Source organism: Anguilla rostrata, chromosome 3 (genome assembly GCF_018555375.3).
Source record: "Anguilla rostrata isolate EN2019 chromosome 3, ASM1855537v3, whole genome shotgun sequence".
Taxonomy (NCBI): domain Eukaryota; kingdom Metazoa; phylum Chordata; class Actinopteri; order Anguilliformes; family Anguillidae; genus Anguilla; species Anguilla rostrata.
The window spans coordinates 10,961,977-10,988,907 of NC_057935.1; the positions used below are offsets into that span (position 1 = coordinate 10,961,977).

The 26,931-nt window shown below is 45.8% G+C and overlaps 1 protein-coding gene across 1 annotated transcript; it reads right to left on the reverse strand.

The window, feature by feature from the left end:
- Positions 1–1,904: 1,904 nt before the first annotated feature.
- Positions 1,905–25,551, reverse strand: LOC135249707 (WD repeat-containing protein 44-like). Its single transcript, XM_064325225.1, has 21 exons — positions 24,979–25,551; positions 21,928–21,961; positions 16,886–16,945; positions 14,275–14,882; positions 14,139–14,166; positions 12,735–12,806; positions 11,822–11,926; positions 11,090–11,226; positions 10,469–10,552; positions 10,069–10,175; positions 9,087–9,238; positions 8,017–8,155; positions 7,130–7,194; positions 6,813–6,929; positions 6,159–6,281; positions 5,460–5,651; positions 4,912–5,013; positions 4,320–4,435; positions 4,085–4,212; positions 3,754–3,891; positions 1,905–3,135 (listed from the first exon to the last, which is right to left on the reverse strand). Exons 1-21 carry the CDS (start codon positions 25,050–25,052, stop codon positions 3,047–3,049), a joined length of 2,670 nt encoding a protein of 889 aa, XP_064181295.1. The 5' UTR covers positions 25,053–25,551; the 3' UTR covers positions 1,905–3,046.
- Positions 25,552–26,931: the final 1,380 nt, after the last annotated feature.

A 26,931-nucleotide genomic window follows, 5' to 3' on the forward strand; every position in this document is an offset into this window, starting at 1 on the left:
TAGAGCGAATAGAATGTGTATATGCCTATACAAGATGGCTAAAGCTTTTCTGCCAAACCTTGGTCATATTACGTTTGTGTGTACGCAGGTTTTTTCAAATAATCTTTTTTGCCTTGCCATACCCAGTCGTATTCATATAGTCATATTTCGTATTCATAGGCCTGTTGTTGCAACATCTCCTGTCTGTTCGGTAAAGCACAGAGCACGTGCTCTCCAACAAAGCATCTCCGTCTACCGCCCGTCGCCTCTGTTCACCCCGCGGTCCACCAGCCGAGCTCCACGTGCATCAGTCAGTCTTCAGGCTCCCGAACGACCACAGGAGCTGCTGCTGCATAATCAGCACGTTCGTGTCAAATGAGCCCCGCCCTCCTGAGGCGATGCTACGGCCAATTGTGCGCCGAGATCAACGGCCAATGACGGGGACCCAGGAAACGGACCATTGGTTTTTATGGTGACAGATCTGATCCAGCTGCTGAAGAAAGCCTACGGCCGATGCAGGCTTCCACCTCGCGAACCGTTCACGGTTTATCTGGCCAACGTGACAGTGGTTTGAGGTACTTTTGTCCGAAGCGAATGAGGTGTATTTGACTCCGGTGAGGCAAGACAATGAACCGTCTCGTCTCATCAAGAGGCCAGTGAAATCGATGAGGTTGTGAAAACAGTCCAGGGGCTCGATGTCCCGGAGTCTGACGTACTGTTACAGTTACTAGGGAAAGCGCTGACTGTGGGGAATTATAACAGAAGATCAAAGTGTAGATAAAAGGGTGAAGACCAGGGATCTCAAGCTGCAGCCCTGGTGAGCTGCAGGCCTTTGCGGTTTCCTTTTAATCAGTAGCCGATTTAGGCCCTGGAAACGAGACAGACTTTTTAGACAATCAATGAGTTAAACAGCTAACAAAAAAACAGTAGATCCTGTGGCCCTCCAAGTCTTCAATTTGAGATCCTTGGACGAAATGGCGACCTTACTTGGAAGATACAAGTGTGGATGTAGTGTGCCAGTAAGATGTGCTTAATCTTTCTGCAACATTAATTATTTCAATATAACATTGAATTATTTATCACTGTATTAATTATGCAGTCATTGGAAATGAAATAATCCATTACACCAGAGTGGTATGTTAACAGAAATGATAACCACACGGGACATCTTTTTCTCCCCAGAACCCAAAAGGTAGTTTGAATGAAGAACGATACCCTTGTTGAACTGAACTAGAAGTCTTTTTCTCAAATGTAATGTCATATCAACAGCTGCTGGCTTTTCCTCAGTTCTGAGAACGGAGAAAAAAACACTACCACCCTAAATAGTATGTATTGGCTTCTGGGCTGCCTCTTGTTAGCGGATGTGTCTTTGAGTGTACTGACGTGAGAAAATTGGGAAGCCAGGATGAGAGTCAGGATGACACCTATATCTCACTGCACAAAAAAACAATTCCCACTTTTCCAACTACTGGTTTTTGAGGGTGTGGAAAAACAAGTTGGTGGAAATGGAAAAAGCAGGACGTGAAGAACAAGGAGGGAGTTAGTGGGTGAAGAAGGACAGGGAGCATGAAGGCAGTGAACACCATTGGAGAACTGGGCTGGGCTGAGTAGCCAGAAGCCATCCATCTCTGACCAGGCCTGAACAAAGCCAGCAGCTATCCGTCTCCCGCAGGGCCTGAACAAGCTGCCACCGCCTGGGGGAAGGTGCTGGTGTCCCCATGCAAATGTCAGGCAGCCCTGGGGGCTGGCAGCTGAAGGCCACGTTATTGACCCAAAAAGTTCCGGAAAGTACACTACAAAATATCACCGCTCCACAAAGAAAGCCTGAAAATTACTGGGGACAAATTCCTTGACGCTCATAATCGAGGCTACAGATAATAAGAATGCAAGACTCCATCTGCAACAGAACACTCAAAACAACCAGATTTGTGATCACTTTTTTATTATTCTGTATTTATACATTTTCTTTCATTTGACTGATCTTTGACCATCAATAACAAGTCTCAGGCGCTCAACCCGCAACCGTTACGTCATTGGCGTTTCCCCTACCCAGTATTTACAGCATGTAACAATCTGTTTTAACAAAGCTCTAACTCACGACCGCACAGCCCTGTTCCTGGAGGTCACCCGTCCTGTAGGGCTTCATTTCTATCCAAATTTGGCACACCTGATTCTACCAATGAACAGCTCCGACGATATCTATAGCTGTTGAACGAGGTGCGCTTTGTTAGGATTGGAGTGAAAACCTACAGGACACTTAGATATCCAGGAACGGGGTTGGGCAGCCCTGCTCTAAATAAACCACCAAACTCATTGTTGAATGAATATTAAAAACAAATTATTATATTTATATAAAAAAAAAGGGTCAACATTTTTACAACAATCTCCAAAAGGAAACACTAATACCATGACGTGAAAAAGAGGATCAGGAACCGAACTAAAGGGAGGTGGTGCTAGTAAGATATGAAAACGTGGCGGTAACACCTTGTGCGGACACTTTGGAAAGCTGTGTGCTGGGGGGCTTTGAGTGTGTAGGACTGATTCCCTGCCTAACACCACCGACTTGCCCTTACCTCTACATCTTTCAAGTAGCGTTGACTGAAAGGACCTCCCATGAATAATTCTGTTCCTACACACCGTAGTTATATTTGTTCCTTTTCGGCCCTACCACCAACCAACAAAACAAAATTAACGCCAAAGAAATAATAATAGAAGGCAAAGTGACATGTCAGTCCGTAACACCCTTTTCCCCATACATATTCCTTGGACATTTTCTCATTCCGCACACCATCATCCTTGTGTGTGCAGGGACACCAGGGATGTCCCACAATTCCTCACGTGGATTTACACACACACACACACCTTGTGGGGACCAGTGAAAATGTTAGACTCTCCACGTGCAGGGCAGCACATGACTCACACACACACACACACAGCGAATGTATGCGAGTTCTCCAACACAGGACTCGGGACTCCTCCGTCATTAAGTCTTGGGGGGGGGGGCAGTGTGTGGGAGGCGGGGTCTCAGTAAGCGACAGGTGGGACACCGGGATGCGGGCGTTTGTGCTTAATACTTCTTCACATTGACGAACACTTTGATGGCGCCGGTGAAGTCCGCTGAGAGGAGGACTTCAGTGTGGTCGGTCTTCAGGGCACCTGAGGAGTGGGGGGGGGGGCATTAATCAGAGCAGATCTTCACCCAGAGGGAACAAAACACTTGCAACATGCAAACAGAAAAAACTGCCTCGAGCATTCATTTTTTCTCCAATGGAGAGGTGCTGGCTGCAGTAAGAATTGAGCTGTAAGAAAAACACACTGGGCTTGTCAAAAATAATAAACTCATTAATGGATTAGTGTGAGTAAACCACACCATCAAAAAGGATAAACCTTATAAAAACAGCCTTTAATTATAGCTTCTGTGAAAAGCACAAACAAAAGAGAGGCGATCAACCCTTTTTAACTGTGTGGTTTGCTCACACTGAGCCACTAATGACTGTTATTTTAACTTAAGAATTGGACAAGCCGAGTGCATTCATCTTACAATACTTTAATATGCATTTTCCTGTCTGCAGAAAAAGTGACAGCATTTTAAATGGAGCAAAGTGGCCGGCTCATTCCTTTACGCTCAATCACAGGCTAAACAGCTCTCTGACTGATTTACAGCAGAGGGAATTGCTGTGGGGCGTCAATACTGAAATTTTGGTGGAGATGCACAGTGCGCGCTCTGCTGCGCTCCCTCAGCGCTAGCCCTCGGTAGCCGCGGCCGGGCCCAACCTGAGGGGATGGTCTCGCCGTCGGCCGGGTCCGTGCTCATGAGCTCCGCCTCCGGCTTCTCCGCGCTGCAGGCCTCCGGCGACACGATCAGGCCGGGATTGGGAGCGAAGACGGCCGACGTCACCACCGCGTTGTGGGCTGCGGAGGGGGGAGGGAGGGGGCGTGTGGGGGTGAGCTTGTGCACGCTGGCTAGAACGCTTCTCCCATATATCATTTACGGTGTTTGACTATGCAACTGAATACACTGACAGAAACAGTATGAGACACATGAAATATCTAATCATCTGGGGCAGGAATCATTGGCTGCAGTTGGATTAGTCTCTCTCTTTACCTTTAATTCCTTCCCAGAAGTCATTGCGGTCTCGCCGTACAGAAGTGAATTTGCTCAAGTCGTGGTAGGTGCTCCAGATGTAAACGTATTTGTCCTCCGAGCCGCTTACGATGAACGAGTAGTCGTGACTGAAAAATAAGATCGACACATCTGCTTTTAGCACTCTTAAAAAGAAATACCCAGAGTATGAATAAATCTGCAAAGAAAGCAGTTTGGTTCAGAAGAGGACGTCTACCTGAAGCTAGCCTTTATCTGGCTGCTGCTGTTCACATATCCCTTGTACTTCATGGACAGAGACAGGTCCCTCAGGTCATACAAGCGAATCCGGGAATCATTGGAGGTCACCAAGATCTACAGAGACAAGGAGGCAAGCAGGGCTTATTAAACGTGCTCTCTACCTGAAGGACATTTGGGAAGAGTCAGGAGTATAGCATATGATTCATTACAGCAGTGAATTCTCCATTCAAAAGGCTGACCCAAAGCCTTACACTGTTACTATACCATACCCATACATTTAGCCTTATACACTCAATATACCTTACGCATACATTTAGCCTTATATACAAACTCCTTATATACATTAGCCATATATTTAGCCTTAAACTCCTGGTATACATTAGCCATACATTTAGCCTAAAACTCCGGGATTACATTAGCCATACATTTAGCCTAAAACTCCGGGATTACATTAGCCATACATTTAGCCTAAAACTCCGGGATTACATTAGCCATACATTTAGCCTAAAACTCCGGGATTACATTAGCCATACATTTAGCCTAAAACTCCGGGATTACATTAGCCATACATTGCATTGTTCGTTCAGTACCTTGTTCTCTCCGGGCAGCGGCTCAATCCCGGTGATTTTTCGGCCGACCCGGTTCCTGCCCCTGGTGGACCGAACGTGAATCTGGGTGTGGTACTTAAGGTGCTGCGGGGGGGTGTGACATAATGGAAAATCAGAAATCATCACCCTCAAAGTTCATTTTAAACTCCCACTCTTCCTGAACACTACATTTAATCCTGCGAGACCCAAAAACGCAGACACAGAACACAGATCTGAAGATAAAGGGAACGGATGAAATATCACTCATCCATTTAATCAGCAGATGAACACGACTGCATCACCTGAGTGGAGATTTGATTTTCACAAGCAGCTGTAAACTTAATCACCCACTGATCACGAGTGAATTACTGGACTGTATGCATTTTGCATCATAGGTTCCGCCCCTGTAACTGACATCCAAATATGGCAGGTTCTTATGAATATGCATGAGCGGGGGATCATCCCTATTCTAATTCTTTAGATACGTAAGGAACCACAGCAGCTGGCCGTGATTCAGCACCAGAACGCATTCTGGGCAGAGGGGAACCAACCTCCGTGTCGTAGAAGATGCAGCGGCCGTCGTAGGTGCCGATGACCGCGTACTTTCCGTTCTGGCAGAAGTTGGCGGCGGTGATGAGGCGAGTCTGCCCGTCGACCTCGTTCCACAGGGCCACCTTCTTATCCGGAATGTTCCACAGACGCAGCTTCCCATCCAATGAGCCGCTCAGGAAGTACCTGTCATCCTGTAGCCAGGGTTACTAAATTTAAACCTTACCGCATTTCCACTCTGTGCATTATTAAAATTTGATAAACAAATGAATAAATGATAAGCTTCTCCAAGTGAATCCTCCTTGTGTATTTCCAGTTTATCAAGGGTAAAAAATAAACTGGCAGGTCACAGTGTGTACGTGTATATTACAAAGGTTTTGGCACAATTCAGGACGTTCATTGAAATTTGATTAATTAATTGTAAATTCTTGACAGAATATGGGCATTTTCTATTCAAGAATTGAACTCCAATTCATTTCCTGAATTGACTGGATTGAAGCAGAATAGACCCGAAATCCAATACTGCGTGTAATGGAGTTGGCATTTGAAAGGAAGTGAGTACATCAATCACTCATTAATTATTCAGCTGGGGATTTTCACTGAAGCCTCCCTGTGGCTGAGTTATCCATCTTAAGGGTGTGGGACACAAACACACACACACACAAACACATGCACACGTACGCACACACACACACACTTACTCTGGGGTGGAAAGCGATGGCTGTCACAAAGTCTATATGCTGAAAGCAGCACAGACATTCTCTTCTGGAAATGTGCCACAGCCTAACAGTCTTATCCATCGACGAGGACAACAGGAAGTAGTTCTAAAAGGGGGAACACAGGCAATAGGTTTCCGATCCAACCTTCCAATTCAGGGTAAAGACATCTGCCAATGCACACAATAAAAATAGGACCGAAGTACTGAAATTAGCACAAGCGTGATGATGAATGTTTAACTTCCTGAAGACCAGGTAGTGCAGTATATTTATAGGAACACATCAAGTGCACATCAAAGTGATGAAAACTTGCCCTGAAGACAGGAGGAAAACCTTTGGCAAGTCCAAAAGGTTTCTCAGTCCAGCAGAGTTTATCAGGACTGATTAAAGATGTGGATAGATGCACCTACTCAAAATAATCGGGGCATACTGTGAAATGTACACTGAAAAATAGGAAGCTGTAGTGTGCATCAAGCACTGACCAGCTCTGCAAAGCACACTCAGGTCAGGGCACACAAAAATGGAGGCTAAAAATTCATTCTCCTGAACTTGTAACAGATTTAACTCCTGCTATTGATAATTTTTACATTAAGTTCATGCTCTTTACAGGTCCCAGGCACTGAGGATGTGACCTCTCACCTTTGACCAGGACAGATCCAGGAGGTCAGCCGTGTGCCCTTTGTACTTGCAGAAGGGGACCTGCCGGAAAGGAACATTCCGGTCCTCAGTGTCAGGATCCTCCGCGTTGCTGCTGACCTGTGACAGAGAGAAAAATCCGCTCACAAAACCCAGTCATGTCGCAGGACAGCCACTAGAGGGCAGCCACATATCTCCTCTGGCACCTCTGTAACCAGCGGAAGAAGCTAACAAGCAGTCTCAGACGCTGCTGCCCAGCTCATAAAAGAAAATAACAATTGTAAAAGGATAACGCTCTTCACTGGCACAGTAAAACTCACCCCGCCATCTGTGTCCGATTTGGAGGAGTTCAAGCTCTCTTGGGAAGGGGATGGAGAGACGCGACCTGAGAGGAGAGGAGAGGAGAGCAAAAGAGGAAAGGAGAGGAGAGTAACAGAGAAGAGAAGAGGTGAGGAGAGGAGAGGAGAGGAGGAGAGTAAAAGATGAAAGACGAGGAGAAGAGAGGAGGAGAATAAAGGAGGAGAGGAGAAGTGTAACAGAGGAGAGTAAAAGAGGAGAGAGGAGAGCTTAGCGTTTCTCTCCACACACACGCTGCTCAGCGGGGCCACCCTGCCCCGCTCTGTTGGCAGGGCTCTCCCCTGCTGAGGCGGTGCCAGCAGTGCCAGCTCACTCCGCTGTCAGAGCCATCGATTATTTAAACGCCCCTCTCGCTGCCCACAGGGGGGCGCTGTGGGCACGCTGGGCTGTACCCATACAGCGCACAGCGTTGGCGAAGCCCGAGACGCCAGACAGGCAGAGCTGACGCACGCACTGCTGTTTCCATGCCAACCCACGTCAACCCACAGGCGGAAGCCTTGGCAGGCGCTTAAAAGTTTCATGTTTAATTGTTAAAAACGCCAATGGGCTGTAAATCTCAAAAACAAATGGGAGTCAGTGGGCACATTAATCATAGAATAAAGTAAAATATAATCTACAGTCATAGTTTTAAAAATAGCTACTAACACCAACTAACACTCTGACACACTGATTGATATCTTTCCTCTTTAATTGGAATTAAGTACGCATTTGCACAAAAAGAGCTATAACATAAAAGCTAACCAAGACATTTATTTGGAGGAGATAGTGCTCCAAAGACCTGCCGATGTGACGCTGAATTCACTGGCACGGTGTTTCCGTGGTAACCAGTCGTGACCCGGGCCGCCCGTACCTTCCGTGTTGTACTTGATCCTCATGTTGTTGAAGTAGTCGAAGGCGTTCTTTAGGACCCAGATGCGCACCACGTTATCTTGACCCGCCGAGGCCAGCAGCCTTCCGCAGTGAGAGAACTTCATGGTCCAAACCGCTCCCTAGACACGACCACAGCAAGCACACAGGAAGATTAGAACCGTACCGGGGGGGTACAGAGGGGAGGGCGACAGTGAAAATAAAGAAAAAATTCATTAAAGGATCTTCTTAATTTGGTTCTCAACAATCAATAAACTTAACTGCTCGATTAAAAAAAATCTTCCGGTGTCAGCATTTCAACGCTTTATTTCACGTCCTAGATTCTTTTTCCTTTTAGCATAATGAAGGAAACGATCTGAGAGTTTAAGACTGAAATCGTCCCAAACTTCGCAGAAGTAACACCCGACCCATATCTTTCTTCCAGTTATTCACTGACATGTGCGCACGCACAGAAACGAACACACTTACGCGCACACACACATGCAGCTGGGAGTCCTTTCATTTACACTTACACCCAACACACATTGTGTGTAAGTGCATGTCCATCACCAGAGGTGGAAAATCCAGGTTCAGGAATTAAAAGTCCACCCCAGTGTTTTTCGTTCCAGTCACCAGGATTTGCTAATCAGCACAATTCTTCAGTCAGGAGGCAGAATTAATTAGTGAAAACAGCTGGCTGAGTTCGCACGGCAGGACTTCTGCTCTCTGACCCCTGGACTTCCCACCCCTGCGCATCACTGACTGGGATGCAAATGAAGGCCTGGTGCAGCAGCTTCTGTAGTCCGCCCTGCACACTGCCCTTCTGCCCTCACTTAACACCACTCAAGCAGAGAGAAGAGCACACGGAGCAGAGCGCTGAGAGCGATCCTGCCACTCCAGTTCAGCTGCTCACAGGCCCGAGGCCCGCAATTAGCATATCCTCCCAAAACAATCACTGTCGCAGCTGAAGAACCTTCTAGAAGTGGAAAAACATCGACAGGCAGGAGGAAAGGGGCAGGTGAAGCCGACGATGCAGGAAGTGACGCGTACGCGCGCACGCGCTCGGCCCCTCACCATGTGCTCCCCGCTCAGGTCCTGCACCACCCGTATCTGGTCGAAGTCGAAAGGACCCTTGAAGCCGTGGGCCGCCTTAAATTTGACCGGCCTGGTGTAGGGCATGCCCTCGTCATCGCTGGAGGAGGGGTCGTCTTGGTCCGTGTGGAAGACTGGAACACAAAAGCACGGGTGGCTGAGATGAGGGTAACCTCCATAGAAAAACACTGTCGATTTAGAAAACAGTGTAACTAACGACAGCCAGTGTGGACTAGCGCTGGGAGAATGAGGTGTGGTATGAGCCAAAATGGGTGGGACAGTCATACTTGTGACTCACTGATTTCAACCAATTTTGGCGTTTTGCCACTGAGAGCAAAACATTGCATTGGCTCAAAATCAAGAGAACTGCAGATCCACCCACCATTAAAGGGTGTATGAAAGCTCACTCTTCCATTGCCAGTGAGAACCAGTCTAAGGCCATAAACGCTAGCTGCGCCTCCCTCAGTCTAAGGCCATCAATGCTAGCTGTACCTCCCTCAGTCTAAGGCCATCAATGCTAGCTGTGCCTCCCTCAGTCTAAGGCCATCAATGCTAGCTGTGCTCCCCTCAGTCTAAGGCCATCAATGCTAGCTGTGCCTCCCTCAGTCTAAGGCCATCAATGCTAGCTGTGCTCCCCTCAGTCTAAGGCCATCAATGCTAGCTGCGCCTCCCTCAGTCTAAGGCCATCAACGCTAGCTGTGCCTCCCTCAGTCTAAGGCCATCAACGCTAGCTGTGCCTCCCTCAGTCTAAGGCCATCAACGCTAGCTGTGCTCCCCTCAGTCTAAGGCTATTCAATGCTAACTGCGCTCCCCTCAGTCTAAGGCCATCAATGCTAGCTGTGCCTCCCTCAGTCTAAGGCCATCAACGCTAGCTGTGCTCCCCTCAGTCTAAGGCTATTCAATGCTAACTGCGCTCTCCTCAGTCTAAGGCCATCAATGCTAGCTGCGCTCCCCTCAGTCTTACCTTCATCACGGACGCTCTTCACCTTGTTCACAGCCTTCTCACCGTACTCTTCCGCCAGGTGCTTGGCCCTCTTTACAGATTTCCCCAGGAACTTCTTCAGCTGTGTGCTGTTAGTAAAAAACCCAGTTACCCAAACTTGATCAGATACGTCACACCAGCACAAAGTGTAAAAGACAACAAGAAATATCAGTCCATATTGATTCTTAATCAATTCCAAATTAATAAATCTATATGACAAAAATATATTTTACTGAATACTTGTTATAAAAGTATATGAACTGAAATAATGCAAATGTAAATACAGAAATAAACAACAACAAAAAAAACATGAGAAAATGAATCTTATTCCTAAGATAAATCCTCTGATGACTCTTCTTTGCATGGACAGTCGTATTCGTACGTTTTCTGTTTGAGCTTTCCTCCGTCTGTGTCCGAGAGGTGCGACTGAGCCTTGTCCTCATCGTCCGACTGAGCCGCGTCATTCCTGTGGGGAAACAGCCTGCTCACATCCTGGAGGACTGTTTCAGATGCCTAGGGCGGGCAGCATCAAACAAACTACACTTCCCATGAGACTACAAAAGAACTCCACACTGCAAAACGTCTGTTTTTTCTTTCTCACATAGAAAATATTAACTAGTGTTTAAGTTACTTTTTGACTGATAAGTTAAATTGTCTTACCCCACTGGGAAATCCTGAAATGAGTAAAACTGTCTCACCTCATTGGCAATATTTTTGTCTTATTTAGCAAAAAAGTAATAGAAATAAGTTTAAATAGAAGACAAAAATATTTTTATAAGATTGACTTATTTTTTGGTTTTCTCACTGTATAACCGAATGGAAAAAGACAACGTATACATCCAGGACATAATATGTGAAATTGAAACATGCATTTGGACTCTCAAGATGCCCTCGTTATTTGTCAAATGAAACGGGTATAAAAATGACAGTCCTTTTCTGCTTTGTTACACTGCCGAGCAGATAGGGGGCGCTGCAGGAAGTCAGAGGTGGGCCCAGTCCTTACGTTATGTATTCTTTGGTTCTCCTCATGATGTGGAGCGTGAGGGGGTTGATTCCGGTGGGCAGCTTCTCCTCCGCCAGGCTCAGGGGGATCTCCTCCCCCGTGTCCAGGTTCTTGATCATCACACTGGCCAGGATCTCCTGTCGACGCACACGGTAAGGACACGGCGCTGAGGTCACATGACCAGCCGTACACTAATATCAAACAGCGTGCCCGTACGTTTTCACGAGCGGAAATCAAGCACTTTCAGAGTACCTTTCAAAGCCCGTTATCTACAATTTCCAGCACCTCGTGGCTGTCGAATAGCTGAATTCATTTCAAATTTATGATTTAGAACACTAATGAGAGCAACAAAATCCAAGAACCTCCAAGCACTTCATTCAAAATTCAAGCGTTTTCCAAGCCTTCAAAACACCACTTCAAAATAAAAGCGTTTTTTTTTTTTTTCCAAGGATTTCAAGCACCCAGAGGAACCCATCTAGGGCTCCAGAAAACTGGCCTTTGAGTCACTGGCATTTTATACTCCATTACAATAATTAATATACTTCACCTGGCATCACTTACGGTACAGTTTGTGCAAACTTGGCACGCTTCCACCAACTACTGCACGGAACTCAAGTTCCAAATTCTAGTCGCTGCTCCAGCAGCTGGGGCTTTGCATAACGGCGCCTGAGTGACCCCGGCCCTACAGTAGGGCAGGAGGCCCCGCCTCGCATGCGGACGTGCGGCCGTTACCTCGTCCGTCATCTCGCGGCCCGAGTTGGAGCGCGGTCGCTGGGGGCCCGCCGCCTCGCCGCCGCTGGGGGCGGAGTTCTGCCCGTCCGCCGCTTTCCCGCTCTCCTGAAACCCCGCCCACAAACAACCGCCATGAACCGGTCAGGAATGCAGGATGGTCTCATAGAGGGGACCCTGATTCTGTAATGGATACCTAATACAGCTACTGAGGCACATATATACTGTGGCAAATAACTAAAAATCTGTACACATGCAAAAAAAATAAAATAAAATAAAACAACTGTTTGGAAATAGATGTGAACAGCTTCTTTTTTCCCAAATGCAGTCATCAATGGAAATGTTCTAATAATATAAACTGAACATACAAACTTGTACTAAATACATCTGTTCCCTTTATCTGAAGCACACACTTTGTCTTTTTTCTTCACACTCCACTTCAGAAAGTTTTACTACACAATAAGTGTGTTTCTGGGGCTACAGTAATTATATTGCATTTGGAATCATTAATAAAACTGAAGGAACTAGGCCTCTGTAACACTGTGGCACACATAATAAATTAATTCATTTCTGTAGCCTGAATCGGTTGATATTCAAAGGCAACATTTTTCAAAATCTCAGCTGCTGTAAAGCAGCGTTCTTCAGAGACCACAGTGAGGGGTGATGTATGCGCAGGCTGCAGGGGAAGAACACCTGGCTGGGCCCTGACCTAAATGGCCAGAAGCATCCATCACTCCCTGAGCTGCTCCTCACTGAGCTCATTATCCCCCCATCTGGAGTTTGGGTGAGGTCCCCGCTACGCCCCAAGACGGAAGGAAAAGAAGTCAGGGAGAAAGAGTGGGGCAACTGCAGAGAGAGGGCGGGGCAGCCGTAGAGAAAGGGCGGGGCAGCTGTAGAGAGAGGGCGGGGCACTGACCTGGGCAGTCACTACTTTATCTCCGCTGGTGGCGCTGGCCAGGTCCAGAGAGTGCTGCAGCTCCGGGGGCTCCTACAGAGGTGCGGGGACAGCCTGGAGGGCTCCTGCCATAGAGGAACACATACAGCCTCAGAAGCGACCACACTGCCACAGCCACGGGGCTAGTGCTGCAGGCAGCAGTGTAGTTTGGGAAGACCAGGCTCAGGGGTCCAGGTTGCGAGACTGCACCATAACAGCTCAGAATAGCACCAACTCACAAAAGGCTAGAAGCAAATTAGTAATGGCAAGCCTGCTCAGGTTGCAGGTTACACGGTAACGCCTACCACAAAGGAAATCAAAGCAAAAATGCGTCGTAGTATGCACGAAACAAGCGTTCAAATAAAACTGTGAAAACTATACCCAGGAAATGGTGCTAAGTTTAGTTTTTAATTTGAAAGCCTGTTTTTTCCCCAGCTTAAACGCTCAAATGTGTCAATAGACCAAAGCCATTCTACAAACAATGATTTTTTTTCACTAAGCCATGAACTACTTGAATTATTTATTCATGCTTTATTGAAAAATGGACAGACACAAACACACTGACGCACTGAATAAACAATCATCTGATGCACTGTACCGTAGTGTGTGTATTTTCAACATCGCAACACAGTCTTTCATTTGACTAAATTGAAATGCAATGAACCACAGAAATAACAGAATAAATCTGGACGGGAGAGGGGCTCCAGTCCGTTTTGGCCGTCGCTGCGTGTCTGTTCTGATGCGTAAGCGAGCGTGTGGGCGGTGGTGGGAGTGTGCGTGGGCCCACAGGCGGACCGAGTGGGAGAGCGAAGTACCCTCGCCGTTTTAGGAGTCTGACTCAGCATTAGAGAGAGAGACGAGGGGACTTGGGGCAAATCTGCTTAAAACGAATATGAATCACCAGGGCAAAGAATAATGCCTCGGAAAGGCGTCACCTCAGTTTCAAGTATGTATTTTCAGACGAGTAAAACTTTCCACAGCAAGTGTTCTACGAATAACCTGCAGGAGAATACAGTGCCCTCCAAATGTATCGAAACCCCTGATAAACATGAGCACGAAAATTATCTTCCATGGCATTTTGTGACACTGATAAACATATTTGGGAAGGGGGGGGCTTTAACCATTCCTCCATACTGAGCCTTGTAGGGTCCTTCAGATAGTTCAGTCTGCTTGTGGACTGCCCTCTTAAATTCAAACCACAGACAGAGCTTTTTCCCCAGTACACAGAACCCAGCCTTGAACAAATAACTAAAAAAAGGCATTAGATTGCACATTTGTTGCCTGATACCACAAATACATCCTTTAAAATTTTTATGGTGTTTCAAGGGCCCTTGACAATTCTGCCATTCAAAAATAGAATTACTCTAAAAACCTAAATGAATGTACTCCCCTGGGCTGACCCCACAGCAGTAAGCTTTTGGACAGATGCATTAAAGACACAGGGGAATGGAACACTCTACGGTTACCATAGGGATGTCACCATGGTGACCGTAGCTTTGAGCTGCATCAGGGGAGGCCCTACTTACCCTCTAGCCCTGTCGGCCGCAGCCCCTCCTGGGTCTTCTTTCGGGGCGGGGGCGCGGGACGCGAGGGGGGAGGGGGCCGGGGCGGGGGCGCTCCGCCGGGAGGGGGCGGCCGTAGGGGCGGAGGCTTTTTTGTGCTGGCCACGATGTCCGGCTCCACCGTGCACTGCCGCGGGGGCTTCCGGGGGGCCGAGGGGTCGTGGTCCGCCAGCTTATCGGCCAGAGAGACCTGCTCCAGAATGTCGGCTCTCCTGGGGTCCTCGCCCTCCTGCGCGGGGGCCTGGGGCTGCTCCGGGACCAGGGCGCTGGTGATGTCCGGGGGTCTCACCCCCTCGGGCGGGGGGGCGGCCGAGGGGCAGGGTTCACCCACCGCCCCGGGGGCGGAGCCCGCGGCCGGTAAGTCCTGCCGCCCGTCAGCCGCCGCTCTCGGCTCCTCTGCGCTCAGGCTCTCGGTTTTGGGCTCCTCCTCGGGGGGCGGGGCTTCTGAAGGTCCGCCCCCGGGTCCCGCCCCCGCATCCTGCTCGGCGGCGGCCCCCCTCTCCTCCGTCAGCATCGACTCCTCCACAGTGCTCTCCTTCTGGCTCTCCTCGATGATGCTGTCAATGATCTGAGGAATGGATATCCTTAATGAGATAAAGCCAATCAAGTCCTGAACACCAATCAGCACCGTCTTTGCAGTAGGTATCATTTACTGCACTAAATATGTACAGAATTAAGTGCAACATTTCCCTGATGGGAAGCAGCCTGGACCCCTTTTCCCTATGGTGTGTGTAACTACTGAGTGCCAGGCAGTGTTCACCATGGGCTGCCTGGAGCCCATGTGTTCAGGAGCATAGCTTAACACGGAAGGCTGTGCAACACGACAATGCCTTGGCAACAGAATAAACAAATACAAGCAAGTACAGAACACTCACTCATGTGCACGTGCACAAACATCCACTTGACAAAAGGCTACTATGTCACGGAAGAAGCAGAAGCAGGAAAGACAGAGTGACTCACTCGTTTAAAGGAGCCACGTGAGCACTGCCCTCTGAAACCACAGACCGCTCACACATCCCAACCGCAGCTCAGTACTGGACATGGTACAGTATCAGTGGGCAGCAGCCGCAGCGCTCACACTAGCCTAGCTCAGGTTTCCCTTCAACAGCACGGCTGCGGGTTTTGTTGCGCTAACTTTACCAGCCAAGCGCTAGCGTACATCTCGGTCCTCCCCAGCCCTCCCCTGGAGAACGGCTCTGACAAAGCTGCGTTGTTTGTCTGGGTTTGTCTCTCCGCCGGCTCTCCATCGTTCCCCTGGCTGTCGCTGAAAGGCTTCGGTCTGATTATGCGGAGCCTGCTGTCAGTGTGTTCCACTTGTGGAGCCACCGGCACTTCACTTCTCCAGCGCAGCTGCTCGCATTGTCCTCGCAAGTTTGAGGCGCCGGAAAGTTGGGAGATTTCCCAGAATCCCCATGTGTAGCAGGAACAAGCGAAAGAAAAACTCACAGCCTAAAACGCAGAGTTTTAACTCAAGGGATCACAATGGCTTGCTTCTGATATGCAGCACACACAAGATTTGTCACTCTAATGACAAGCATAAAGTTAATCCTGCTTTTCCAGAGTCTTTTTATGGAAAAGGAAAATACATTTTTCCGGAAGTCCCAGGACCCCAGTTCCCGAATTCACTTGAAAACAAATGTTTGTATTTTTACTGTCTGCAGATAAAAATACAAATATCCATAGCCCAATGAGTAATCCTCTTATTTATAAAATAGTACTCTTAAATGTTAGGCAAGACTCTGGTAACTTAGAATCTTTGCAATGTCAAAATCAATCATATTTACAAGTGTAGAAACTTGTCTTTGCAAACTGAGGCAATCAAGTTGCCGTTGCAATACGATGTTTCCATCTTTTAAACTTTATCCTGGAAGCAATTGTATGCACCGATTCTGTACTTCCGCCATCTCAAGCGCCCCTACTTCATTGCAAAGCCTTTGGCACTGCTGTGTACGAGATGGTGATTAGACGTTTTATGGCAAATTGCATCACAACATGAGCGACTTCTACAACCGCACGAGATACAACGAGTAACAACGCACGGATTAAAAGAACGGCCCATGTTTCCCTCTGGCCTGCGGTACCGCCGCTCGCAGAGCGCTTAATCCCAGAAGCATGCAGCGCTCAGGAGCTCTGTGCCCATTACTGCGCTTAACGTTCTCCCAGGCTGCGCGATCAGCTCCGCCCCGCCCCCCCTCGCTGTAGTGAAAACAGCGAATGTGCTGACGGCGCAGAAAGAGGGGAGGCCAGCGGGGCGACGGAGCGACAGTGAGGAAACCCAGGAAACGCAGAGGAACAGCATGAGAAAGGAAGGAGTGCAGGGGAAAAAGGGAAACAGGAAGTGGAGAGGGGAGATACGAGTGGGGAAGGGAGAGCAGAGTGGCACAGATAATGAGCTGGGAGTGGGAGGGGCTGAGTAGGAGGGGCCAAAGCGGGAGAGGGCCAATTTAGGACCGGAGATGGAGGGTGAGTGTAGGACAGAGGGGGCGGAGCATGGGCTGCGGGGGGGGTGGAGCATAGATGGTAGAGTATGGGGTCGGATTGGGGGGGCGGGAGTGGGCGGTAGAGGCACACCTGGAGGGAATCATCAGGCCGGGGCTCCTGGGAGGGCTGTGCTGGGCTCTCCTCACCATCCTGCAACGAAACACAGGCAGGCTTTTCATGAGCGCCGCTGAACTGAACGCCGAGGGAACTCATTACCACGCGCGCGTTCAGCTAGCAGAGCCCCTCGGAGCCGCCTGAGCACAGCGTGCCTTTGTCCTCAAACAAAAGCAGAGCTGAGAGAACGTCACTGCTCGAACCGTCAGTCCATCACATCTTATTCTAACAGAACAGCGCATTCTCAAATAAACCCAGATGAACGTAATGAGGCCTGACCTTTAATACATGACACTAATTACACAGCATGCACGCAGCCAGCTATAGCTTATTAACACTAGAAATGCCAGTGCCATCAATTTTACAGCACTGAATTTACATTTAAAGTACTTTGCCTTGGCAAAAGATCCATTCTGGTTTTTATTATTTTTACATTACATTCATGTGCATTATATTTGCATGTATCACATTAATTCTACAGCAGAAAAAAAGTGACACAACAAAATATTAACATAAAAAAAAGATATATATATATAAAACAACAACTATGAAAATAAATAATGCAGGCATTTTTCCAAGGCAGCAGCTGTAGCTGATGTGACATCACGGCGAGCTGTGATGACATCCCGGGAAGTGAGGCGGAAATGGCGGATGGCGCGGCGGGTCCCTGAGCGGGATCGGCTGCTGTGCCGGCCTGGCGTCTGCGTTTGGTCAGAACTGGGTCAGCGGCCCATCCCCCTCCCCTCACATCACAGCCCAGCGCACACAGGCACAAAGGCGCCTAACTGTGCCCCCACCCCCCCCGGAGCGGCCAGCTTAGGACAAGAGGAAGTCTACGATCTGCGCGCAAATCAGAGCTTTCTACGCGAGCGTATGCACCGATATCACAGCTCAAGTTCTGCACTGCGGTGCAAAAACGTTTCCCTCCGTTATCTCGTTTCAAAAACGACAGAGGATATTTGTTTCCATTTGTTTCATCTGATAAGCAGCCAGAAAATGAGACTTCCTGCACCAGCTAAACCGCACGGCGCTCCAGCGTTCATCAACGCTGTCCCGCAGGAAGCCGCGCCCACACCAAATATGGTCAGTTCCAGCACTGCAGGGCGGCATCCCTGCACCAACTATCTTCAGAGTCATTATGAGCAAGGCCTCCAGAGTCATGGCCCCTCAATATCACTGACCAATCCCACGCAAGGGCGGCTGCGATATTTATGAGCCTGCCCACTTTCTATATGATACCATTTGGACAGCGTTCCTCTTTAATCTCTGCCCAAAGTGACCACTGGCGCAGTGCACTAAAAATAAAAAGGTACAGTGAAATAAAAGCTTTCAATTCTTATCTACTGTTCACGAAGCACGCGTGGGAGGAACAGGAAGTAGACAATTATTCACAAAAAGGGAACGGGCCATCCTGTTCACAAGGTACTGGCACACCGGTCTGGCTGGTGGAGCTCAATGTCCAATATGTACAAAGGCCATCCAAAACCCATTCAATTGTTTGAAGATGATAAAAATATGCCTTCAGTTGCCAGTATTCTTTTCTTTTTTTTTCAGGAAAAAACTACTGATTGCACAATTGCACTTCTTCAGTACAGCAACCTTTTTGTATTAACTTTACCTTTTAGATTCAAGGGCACTTTGCTAACTACAGCAGTGGGCAGGAGGCTCCTGCATTCCTCAGGCAGTTCAGTGTTTTTTTTCTGAGCTAGCACGCGGTTAGCATTCCACCTCCCCTGCTCTGTATTCACAAAACAGAGAAACCTGTTTGCAGATAATCAAAAGACAAAAACAACTGAGCTGCAAATCAAAATGGCGCTGGTATTTCTGAAGTAAATGGAAAAAGCAAACTGAAGAAGAAAAAAAAACACTTCTATTTTCTTCCGTTTTGAATGGTGTTAAATATCACAGCTGCCAGCGGGAGTACAAAGACACAAATACTACGAACACAACTGCGCAGTAGAGAATAAAACGAGAAAAGGTCTTACAGCCCTGTCTTCCTGAAAAAGCTTTAGGACCCAAACGCAGAGCCGACCCCGTTCACAGATTACCCTCTCCCTCAGTTTCCTGAACCCTGTTCTTCTGATTAAATGATAAACAGAGAAAATGATCAAATAATGGAGAAAATGGTGGTGATGTCCCCCAATTAGGCTACATTAATTTGCCTAACTACTTTCAGGAAAGGACAAGCCGCCCCCAAACATCCTTTTCAATTGCACCCAAAACGATCACTTTCAACGGTAGCTACAGGTCTTGGGAAAAAATTTTTTTCCTGTTTTCTTCAACCAAATAAGTTCCTGCACCAAAAGTAAAAGTAGCTGAATAACACCAGTGGTTAAATAGTAACTGCCCTCTCCCGGGAAATACCTTTGCCAGTTCTGTGTTTTAGGAGGTGAGGCCCTATCAGTGCTGTTTAACCTCTGCCTTTCCCTCACCAAGGACATTTCAAAGGGCATCACTGAGTGCCTGTATCTGTTCACCAGCGTGGTACTGCACTGGAAAAGCAAACACCACGAGGTACAGCTACTTAATCTGTTCTTTCTTAGTATTACAGATAAAGTTTTTGTATGTGCAATGCCACTTATTGGCAAAAAAACGATTAGACAGTGTTTCCTCTTGAACTCGTACAAAAACATCAGGAGAACATCTGAAAGATCTGACAGATAAAAATAGGCATGTCATACAGTTTCGTAACTTCGCCTCAATTCAAAAGTGCGTCTAGCACTGTGTGAGGTCTGGGTTGCAACACTCCACATGCTTTCTGCTTCCAGAAGCACCAGTAAGCCAGTCCATGAATCAATAACTCTGTCCAGAGTGAAATCTACCATTAAGTACACATATCCTCTCATTCTGCAGACTTGAGTCAAGTGAATGCATGTTTTAGTCCCTCTGACACCCAGAACACAAACTGCTGCCTGTCTTAGCACTTTTACCAGCAGTTTCCTACACTGCCGATTGGCCTCTGACACATTATGAAACCCAAAAGAACGGAACTACCACTGACATTCTATGCAAACCGGCCTTTATTTTATGCGTATTCACTGCTACTATCAGGAGTAGGCTATTCCACATGCAGATTATGGAAAAGCAGGGACTATGCAGTGCGTGCAAGCTCTATGTGCAACTTGCAGCATCACCGCCCATTGAGCTGGGGCATTAAAAACTGTGTCACAAGAGCTGAAAAACGTGCATAGTTCACCCATGGAAAAGAAAAGAGGGGGAAGGAAAAAAAAAACTCGACAACAGGGCCATTTCAAAACAACAGCAGCCTTGGGGGAGGGAGAGCAACCTTGCCACAAGACGTGACAAGTCAGCAGAGGAAAAGCGCGCGGAAGAAGCGCGAGAGTCGGGTTTAACCGGGGGCAGAGCACCCTCCTGCCAGGAAGAGACACGCAGAGTCACAGGGAACGCTCTCCGCTAACGGCTAACGGCTAACTGAGTCTGCCCAGATGACTGAGCGGGCTTAAAACACTCATTCCTCATTAGCCATTATCAAACTGCATCATTTAAACCACTGTCATTGCCTAGGCCCATATTCACAAAGCTTTCCCAGAGTAGCAGTGCTGACCTGGGGTCAGTGAACAGGAACACTTGTCTTTGTGACCTTATTCAAATTAAGAGACTGAAGCTGACTCTAGATCAGCACTCCCAGTTTGAGAGGTTTCGTGAATATGAACCTTAATTTTGAAATGATGTGAATAAATACTTAAAACTACTTTTCTCTGTGTTTTTTTCCTCCACTAATGGTTTTCTTGCATGCTCATACTGTGCGATGGTGATCTAGTGGTTTTGTGGTATCCCGACTTTGCATGTCAAATCTGACTGCTAGGTACCATTTCTGCTGTTGTACCAACATACCCACTGCTTGCTTTTGGTTACGCACGAAATAAACTGTCACTGTGTTAAATTACCGCATTAAGACTTAAATTGGGTGTGTAATCACCAAATAGATTAATAAATTGAAGAGAAAAAAGGCTCAGCACACCAAAAGATGCCTCAAATATGCATAAAGCTGACATTTTTCATTGAGGACAACTGTACAAGACAAACGTTAACTGGCAGAGCTTCTCCACCCTATCTCCCCAGTGGTAGAACGAACCCCCCATTCCTCTACAAACCGCTGAGTCACTGCTCGTGTTTGTGTGCGTGCATGTGTACATATCGGTATTGAAAGCCACAATGTATTTTAGCTACCTTAGTTAAAAATCACAATCACCAATTACATTTTAACCCCAACAGTTAATTATTTTTAACCAATCAATGCTGCTGTTCTTCATACCTTTGTCACATCAGTGAAGTATGTCGCAATGCTTTTATGTGACGTTAAAATAACACAGACAGTTTAACCACAGCACACTAAAATACAGGCCCATGAAAATGGAACACAGAAGAGGGATATTTTTACCAAGAGATTTCACAAACATTTAATGGCATGGCACCTTTCCATGTACAGGAAACAAATGCGAATACTGACCCTCCACTGATCACAGGGGGGAGAGGGGGGGGTCGTGTCAGGCCCACAAATGTATGAATTTATTTAAATTCATTATATTATGTAGAGAACTGGTTGTAGAATTTATAACTGCCCAATAAGCTATACATTTGAACTCTTTAAGTCACAAGGTCACAAATATGCTATTAGAATGTTCTAAACTGAACATTCTAATCCTGATGCAACAATCACTACTGGTAAATGAAAAAACTGGAGTCATAGAACACTGACTTAGAATTTTGGAGAGAAAAAAACATTCCAACAAAACCACTCTTCAAGGGCTTAATATAATTCTCTCAACCCTGCCCTTAGGATACAACTCATAATCCTGGAGAGCATAAGCTTTCTCCTGTGAGACTGGAATGTTCCGGTGAAAATGATCAGGCCCAGAGTCCTCGCGTCCGCCACTGCTGCACGCCAATTCTCTTCAAAGGTCCCGAGTCAAAAAACGTTGAAGCTGAGGCACTTCCATCCCCTAGTTAGCCCTCACTGCACAAGTAAAACCAGTGTGTAATGCAGTCTCACGTACCTTTGCAGAGGGAAGTACAAACTTTGCAGGCGATCTAAAGAAAAAAAGAAGTGGGGAAACAGCTTAGTTTTAGTTTTAAACTTTTGGTATTAGCGTATCTTACAAGCAATGGGAAACTGGCAGTGAAATTTCAGGCATTTTTTTATTTGATACTGAAAGACTTTTCACAATCTGACCACAAAAGAGTTTTATGACCAACTTTGCTTGACATTTAAAAGTAAGAAGAAAATGTAGACTGCATTTTCAGACAGCATAATGAAATACTACAAGCTAACAATTCAATTTCAATTCAATTCCTTTCATCGTCATTGCTCCAGTACAATGCAAAATAAAAAAGTAAACCGAATATTGACTAAACTAGGTACTCAGTAGAAATTTGGTGTCCACAATTAACTAATGATGACATTTTTTTTTTTATTATGCCAGTAGAATTAACAAAGATTCAACTGTAGATAGTCCTGTATAAGCCTAGTATTAAAATATGCACTAACCTGTGCTTTAACACTTATGTTTTTAAGAACTCAAAGAACTTTCAGAAGCAATTGAACATGAGAAACCCTGAGCACCCCCAGAAATATTTCTTAAAGAAATATGATTATGAAAGCCACCCTCTATTCAGTTTTACCCCATAAAGGAAACCCATAAATAGACTGAAGATTAAAACTCACTCAAAACGCTTACTCATAGACCATGCTGTGCCTCTCCTGGTCTATAATCACTGTCTCAGTGTGTGTCACATGTCTATAAATTACCTCAGTCAACATTTCTGACACATTTAATATTCTACAGTTGTCTTTAAATGAAAGTACAAAACTCATAAAAGTTTAGTAAAAGTTAATCAGTTTTTATATTGGCTGTACATAGCCAATTCCCACCCAGATTGGAATGTAATGTCTAATTATCTGCAATTGAAGCAGCTGTGTTTATGTGGGAACCCTACTGCCGATTCTGAAGAGTACAGGCATCTGTGGTTCTCCTCTGAAATACCTGGTGTCACCAGCTGCTCCTTTTCACATTGCAGACTACAGCTACGCTTGCAAAGAGTGGAGTCTGAGGAAGACCTTTTATATGAGGTTTTAGCATGCAGTCCACAGGCACTCGATCAACCAGCAGGGGTCGCTAGACAGCAATGAAACTCTGGCTCCTAACTGGCTGATCCCTCCCATACCCTGAGTGATGCAATCACCAATGGCACATCGCCCTGTGCAGGGCTAGATCGAGCCATCATATGGAATCCTATGGAAATTTGCTAATGACTACACAAAGACTAGTTTGACAGAAAATTCTTGTTTGTTGTAGGATCTAAGGGAGTTTCTCATGACGCAGTTCTCCATGCCAAAACAATGCGATGTTTGTCAGTCGCCAAGTGCCAAGGAACTGGTGCCTTTCTGCCCAAGCCAATGGTTATTTTTATCAGCTGTGTGAAATAAATGAGATCACTTGAAATTCAACAAATCAAAGAAATAGAATCAGTACAGCTACTGCCAAGTGCATATCTGCCGCTTCAGATATGAAGTCTGAAGAGGTAGGTCTTCTGTTTGTGTCGGAAGATGGCTAACATCTGCTGTTCTGACTGCTGCTGGCAGCTCATTCCACCTCCAAGAGGCCAGAACAGACTGCAGACATAACCAGGAAGTGCAGGCTTGGCAAAGGGGAGGAGCCAGAAGTCCCAAGTTTGCAGAACAAAGAGGGTCTGGCTGGTGTGCACAGTCTGATGGTTTTTCTAAGATATGAAGGAGCAGTCCTCTGAAGCAAGTGGTTACAGGTAGCCAGTGTAGGGCAGTCCATATTGGGGAGGGGGGTCTATATAAAGTACAACACTTACAGTCCAAGTCTCCAGGATGTGTGCAATCTCGGCTGAAAAGGGGGCCAGTCTGGGTGCAGGTTTTTGTTTCAGCCCAAAACTGAGACAGCTGATTCTACTTATCCATGTCTTGATTGAAGACCACAATTAGTTAATCAGTTGAACCAGGTGTCATAGTGCTTGACTAAAGAAAAAACCTGCACCCACACTGGCCCTTTTCAGATGAGATTGGATACCCCTGGACTATACTGTACCAACAGGGCTAACGAAATTACACTACAGGGTTCTGGTAATTCAGACAGCTAGCTGGCTCATCAAAGTGTAACATACCACATAACTGAACACAAAACAGCTAACTGAATATGACCTAACAATGGCTCCTCCATGTAAAAGTGAATTTGTTGTTTGTGATCAGTATGTTGTATAGCATTACCATCAGCTGTTTATGAGGAGAGTATGTTGTACAGAAAAATCTAGATGTTGCATTTGTTCCACCTCTACAACATTAGTTATATCAGTGTAATATGGAGTCGAATAACTAAGTAGTTGAGCATAGTGAAAGTCTTTGCTCAAATATTTGTGCAAGGTGGAAATCAACACACCCTCAAATAACCCAGCCAGTAGATTACGCTTAATAACCTATAATCATGTGACCGTCAACTCTCTTTCGTAATGGTAGTATTTTGCGCCATGAACGGCAAACTCAGAAGCAAATGCTTTTAGCAACCTTCAGCTACTCAGATGCGAGACATGAGAAAACATATAACAGGTTGAGCGAATACAGACATGGTACACGAAACCAAAGGTTCTAAAACAAATGACGTTGACCGGTGTTCACTGAACCGAATACCCCGTTGGCTGGCCTCTCTTGCGTTAACACCAGCTTCTAACAGTTAACGACAACAATCAAATCACAAAAACGAATTATAGATTCTGCACACCGTACTGTACGCCAGCTACAACTAGTTTTTAGACCAAGACCAAAAACAAAACACAATATGACAAACATTTTCTAGCTAGACAAAATAAAATGTCAGTAGCAGGTGACAAATAGGTCGCTTTCGTGGACTGTGCTGACAGTTTTGCTAGTTAGCTAGCAAGTTACAACTTTGAAGCTGCAGCTACAAGCAGCGAGCAACACTTCGCTGCACAATACAGGTAGCCGGGTAGGTAGGTAACATTAGCTAACTAACTAAACCTAATGTCCATGGCTAAATATTCAGAGGTAACGTTTAGGAACTACTTACACATTTGGAGAGGGAGTCAAATTGACATCTTCCGCAGCATCATAAAATTCTTCTGTGTCACTATCTGACGCCATTTAGCTAGCTACTGCTAGATAGTTAGCTAAATAGCAGGCTGCTATCCTACATGCAATAACCACCGAGTAAGCCGAGTAACGTTAATTTCGTAGAAACTATCGAGAAAGTCACACAGCAAACACTACGTAAAATAAAAAATATATAACGTTACTTAGCCGGCCAGCTATCTATATTGATGTTGTTGCCTCTTCCACCCTTCTTAAAAGAAGGGAGAGGCCTCTCAGAACTGGAGATTCCAGTCAATGAAACGTAGCTGGCTAGCTTTTGAAATCTACACTCACCAAAAATGACAGTTCAGATCGGCACTATTTCTCAGTTGACCGTGCGCGACAACAAAACAACGGTCCACTATAATGCGATTACTTTTTTCAACAGACTACTAAGTTTTAACACAGTACACATAAATTAGTAACAAAAATCTGACAGGAGAGAGGGAAGGGCAGCTAGCTAGCTAACCTGCCTACAGTATTTTTTTCCCAACGAATAACAAAATCACACTAGCTAATCTCGCGAGACTGGTAAACAAGGGTATCGTTCAAAGCAACTTATACTACAGAATATGGACCCACCAGATAGTTAATTCTATGGGTGAAGGTTATGTTTAAAGAAAGTAAAAGTTAGGTCTGCATAATCTTTGGTGCTACATTAACGTACAGTGTCCTCCAAAATCCACACTCTTAATAAAGACGCGCACAGAAGGCTTTATAAAATAATCAGTGTAGGTAAACATTGGAAAATATATCATTTTAATACTGATACAGTTGCTCGGTGAAAAAGTATTTTTAATGATACACACGCACACATTTATTTTTTTCAAAAATATATGCAAAAATTATTCACCTTAGTTTGTACACCCTCCCTTCACAAAGAAAACACTACTGACTCGTCTTGTGTAGTATTCAGACTGGTGAACATATACGGCTCGGATTTTTGCCCATTCTTCCAAAATGAATCTTTGAAGATCGTTCAGATCCTAGTCTGTGCTTGAGGACTTCCCGCACCAAAGAACACATTTCCAGTTAAGGTCAAGTCTGAGATGAGACTGAGATGGACATTGCAAAACAGTAATTTTGTGGTCAGTTAATTCTGAGGTATGCTCATAGTCTCACTGAAAGATCCATTTGCGTGCAAGTTAGAGGTTCCTGGGAGGGAATACCAGGTTTTTGTCCAAAATGTCAATGTACTTGCCAGAGTTCATGACATTTATTTTAAAATATATATGCTGTATATCCTATATCTATTTTCTTTGGTTTTCATCACTGCCTGCTAACAAAAATTAATGGTTTTACATTGACAAATGTATGATGTGGAAATAAAGACTAAAATAAGTTTCAAACTGCTTGTCAAAAAGAGTTTTATGTTGGTTTTCAAACTTGATTTTCAATCGCCAAAGTGAAATAAGGTGAAACAGCATTATATTTTAGGTAAAAGTGAACAATTAAACATGTTTTCAATCACTTTACATGGTGAAGATTTTTGTTGGAACAAAACCTGAGCACATGTATAATGCAGGTTTATCTGTTCACTATTCAGAGATCTAGAGTAAGAAACAACATTTTCAATTAATCAATAATTTCTTTGTAAAGATCTGTATGATGTTTGAGGTCCTTCTGTCATTCAGGAATTCTGTTCTTTGTCATCTCTCAGTGGCCTTCGTAGACCTCACAATTTGTATCTATGCTTACATAACCAGCTGAAATTCCTGTGATTCACTTGTTTGTTGGGACCATAAACCCCTGTGTTCCAGGGCAACAGGACTCAATAACAAACATTAAGTTCCAAAGGAGCAAAATGACCTCACAGGGGTCAGGAACTGGGATCACATCTGTGACAATTCCATCTGCTCTCTCTTTTTCACATTCCCTCTCACTGAGCCTA

Coding starts and splice junctions, on each gene's coding strand:
- LOC135249707 (XM_064325225.1), bottom strand. CDS start 25,052: ATGGCGTCAGATAGTGACACAGAAGAATTTTATGATGCTGCGGAAGAT. Junction 14,883..16,885: donor GGCCTGATGATTCCCTCCAG/GTGTGCCTCTAC, acceptor TCCATTCCTCAG/ATCATTGACAGCATCATCGA. Junction 11,227..11,821: donor GCCGCGAGATGACGGACGAG/GTAACGGCCGCA, acceptor GTGCGTCGACAG/GAGATCCTGGCCAGTGTGAT.